The sequence below is a fragment of the Pundamilia nyererei genome, unplaced genomic scaffold (assembly GCF_000239375.1).
Source record: "Pundamilia nyererei isolate P.nyererei 1_Seehausen unplaced genomic scaffold, PunNye1.0 scaffold03196, whole genome shotgun sequence".
NCBI lineage: Eukaryota > Metazoa > Chordata > Actinopteri > Cichliformes > Cichlidae > Pundamilia > Pundamilia nyererei.
In genome coordinates this window covers 2,283-4,058 of record NW_005190597.1, presented here as the reverse complement: position 1 = coordinate 4,058, position 1,776 = coordinate 2,283, and the positions used below count along the sequence as shown (strand labels likewise).

At 35.9% G+C, this 1,776-nt stretch overlaps 1 protein-coding gene across 1 annotated transcript; it reads left to right on the top strand.

Moving 5' to 3' along the window:
* The first annotated feature begins 7 nt into the window (after window positions 1-7).
* Window positions 8-1,514, top strand: LOC102196824 (thrombin-like enzyme cerastocytin). The gene is made up of 5 exons (XM_005755784.1): window positions 8-81; window positions 214-390; window positions 750-811; window positions 1,089-1,231; window positions 1,313-1,514. The coding sequence occupies exons 2-5, from the start codon at window positions 218-220 to the stop codon at window positions 1,466-1,468; spliced, it is 534 nt and encodes a 177-aa protein (XP_005755841.1). The 5' UTR covers window positions 8-81; window positions 214-217; the 3' UTR covers window positions 1,469-1,514.
* The last annotated feature ends 262 nt before the right edge of the window (window positions 1,515-1,776 follow it).

Genomic DNA, 1,776 nt, shown 5'->3' with positions numbered 1-1,776 from the left:
TGTTTCTCGATGTGGAGGCTCTCTGATCCACAGAGAGTGGGTTCTAACTGCAGCTCACTGTTGGATAGATCAACCTGGATGGTGAGAAAATGAGAATTTCACTTAAAACTTAAGATTAGACAGAATCAAAAAGGCCAGAGGCAAAAATCATTACTGATATTTGTTCTTTATTTTCATAATAAAGACTTTGTTATAACCATTTCCATTGTTTAGGACTATGTCTGCATATGTAGGAATTCATCCAGGTCCAGGAAGTATGGTTGCAATTAGGGATCACCAAATCTTTGAGGACCTAAGAGGAAAACATGACATCATGCTACTGAGAATCTCACCGGCATCGATCAGGACTGACCTTGTTCAGTTACCTGATTGTTCCATTCCTCCGAACATGTGAGTTCCAACACAAGCATGATAGGTTTTCTTTTTAAACTGTCGTTGTAACCTGAATTATTTAGATTTTCTTACATGCTTAAAGCAAATCTGCAAGTATGCTTTAGAATGAGAATAAGACTCTCTTTACTTTAGGAGATGCATTCATGACCCAGAGTAAAGGACAATAAAATATGAGAGTGGCATAAAATTCAGAGAATAATCAGAAATGTAATGTTTAATTTTTGAATCCTCAAAGTTAATTTAGCTTTAGTCATAGTGAACTGGAAATACTCAGCCTGTGGACTCCAATCATTTGATTTTATCTTTTACTCACAACACATGGATGGACTAATTAATTATTATTCTTTAATTTGTAGAGGAAATGAAATTAAAATTGCAGGCCTTGGTCGTTATCTAGTTAATCAACAGAACATCTCACGTAAGACCAATTTTATTTTATTTTTTCATTTTTCTAGCTTACATTAGAATTTGATTTTGGCTTGTGTGCCAGTTTTAGTTACTTTTTAATTTTACAACTGTGATGACATGCAGTATTTATTTGATTTTATGGTGGATATACTCTCAGTTTCCCTCCTTTTTAAATGCTGCTCAGCTTCACACATTTTGTTCCAGAAATGAGTGAAAGCGTGTTTCTGATCTGATTTCATTGCATGAAACACTGAGTAGCTTTTGTTCGTTTCCTCTCTTTTTTTTAGTCCCTGGTGAACCGCCTCATCTCAAGTGTGCAAAGATGCATGTTGTTAACTGTGGGCTTAATCTCACTCCATGTAATTCACCAGTATTATGGCCAAATGGAAACACGATGTGTTATGAAGAAGCTGGAGTGGACACATGTCCGGTGAGCTGCCATGCTGCTAACATTTACTCTCCATTATCCGATGTTTTAAAATAAACCTATGGATTATATTTTCTTTCTCAGGGTGATTCTGGTGGTGGAGTGTTATTCAACAACACGATTTATGGTGTTCATGTTGGAAGTGGGAAATGTGTCTGTAGCGGATCAGCTGTTTCTCTGAAGGTCTGCTCTTACATTGGTTGGATAAAAAACTTCATTACACCAAATAGTGGAAAATAATTCAATTAAATAAGATTTCAAGAAAAAAATAAACAATCAGCTCTACAAGAAATATGTGTGGTGTGATTTGTTTCTATCCCAGAACCACTTTTTCTCAGAAATGTAAATTTATGTGTATAAAACCACACACCTTATGTGTGGTGTGAATATAGTTTCAGATAGTAGATCATTTTGTTCTTCAGAAACTGTGAAATTGACACTGTGAAGATGGAAACCGGGTTTGTGACATGCCATCAATCAGCTGCAGGACACCTAATGATGAAACACCGCTTCATAAGTCAGAATAACATTTTGGAAAGGATGGACTG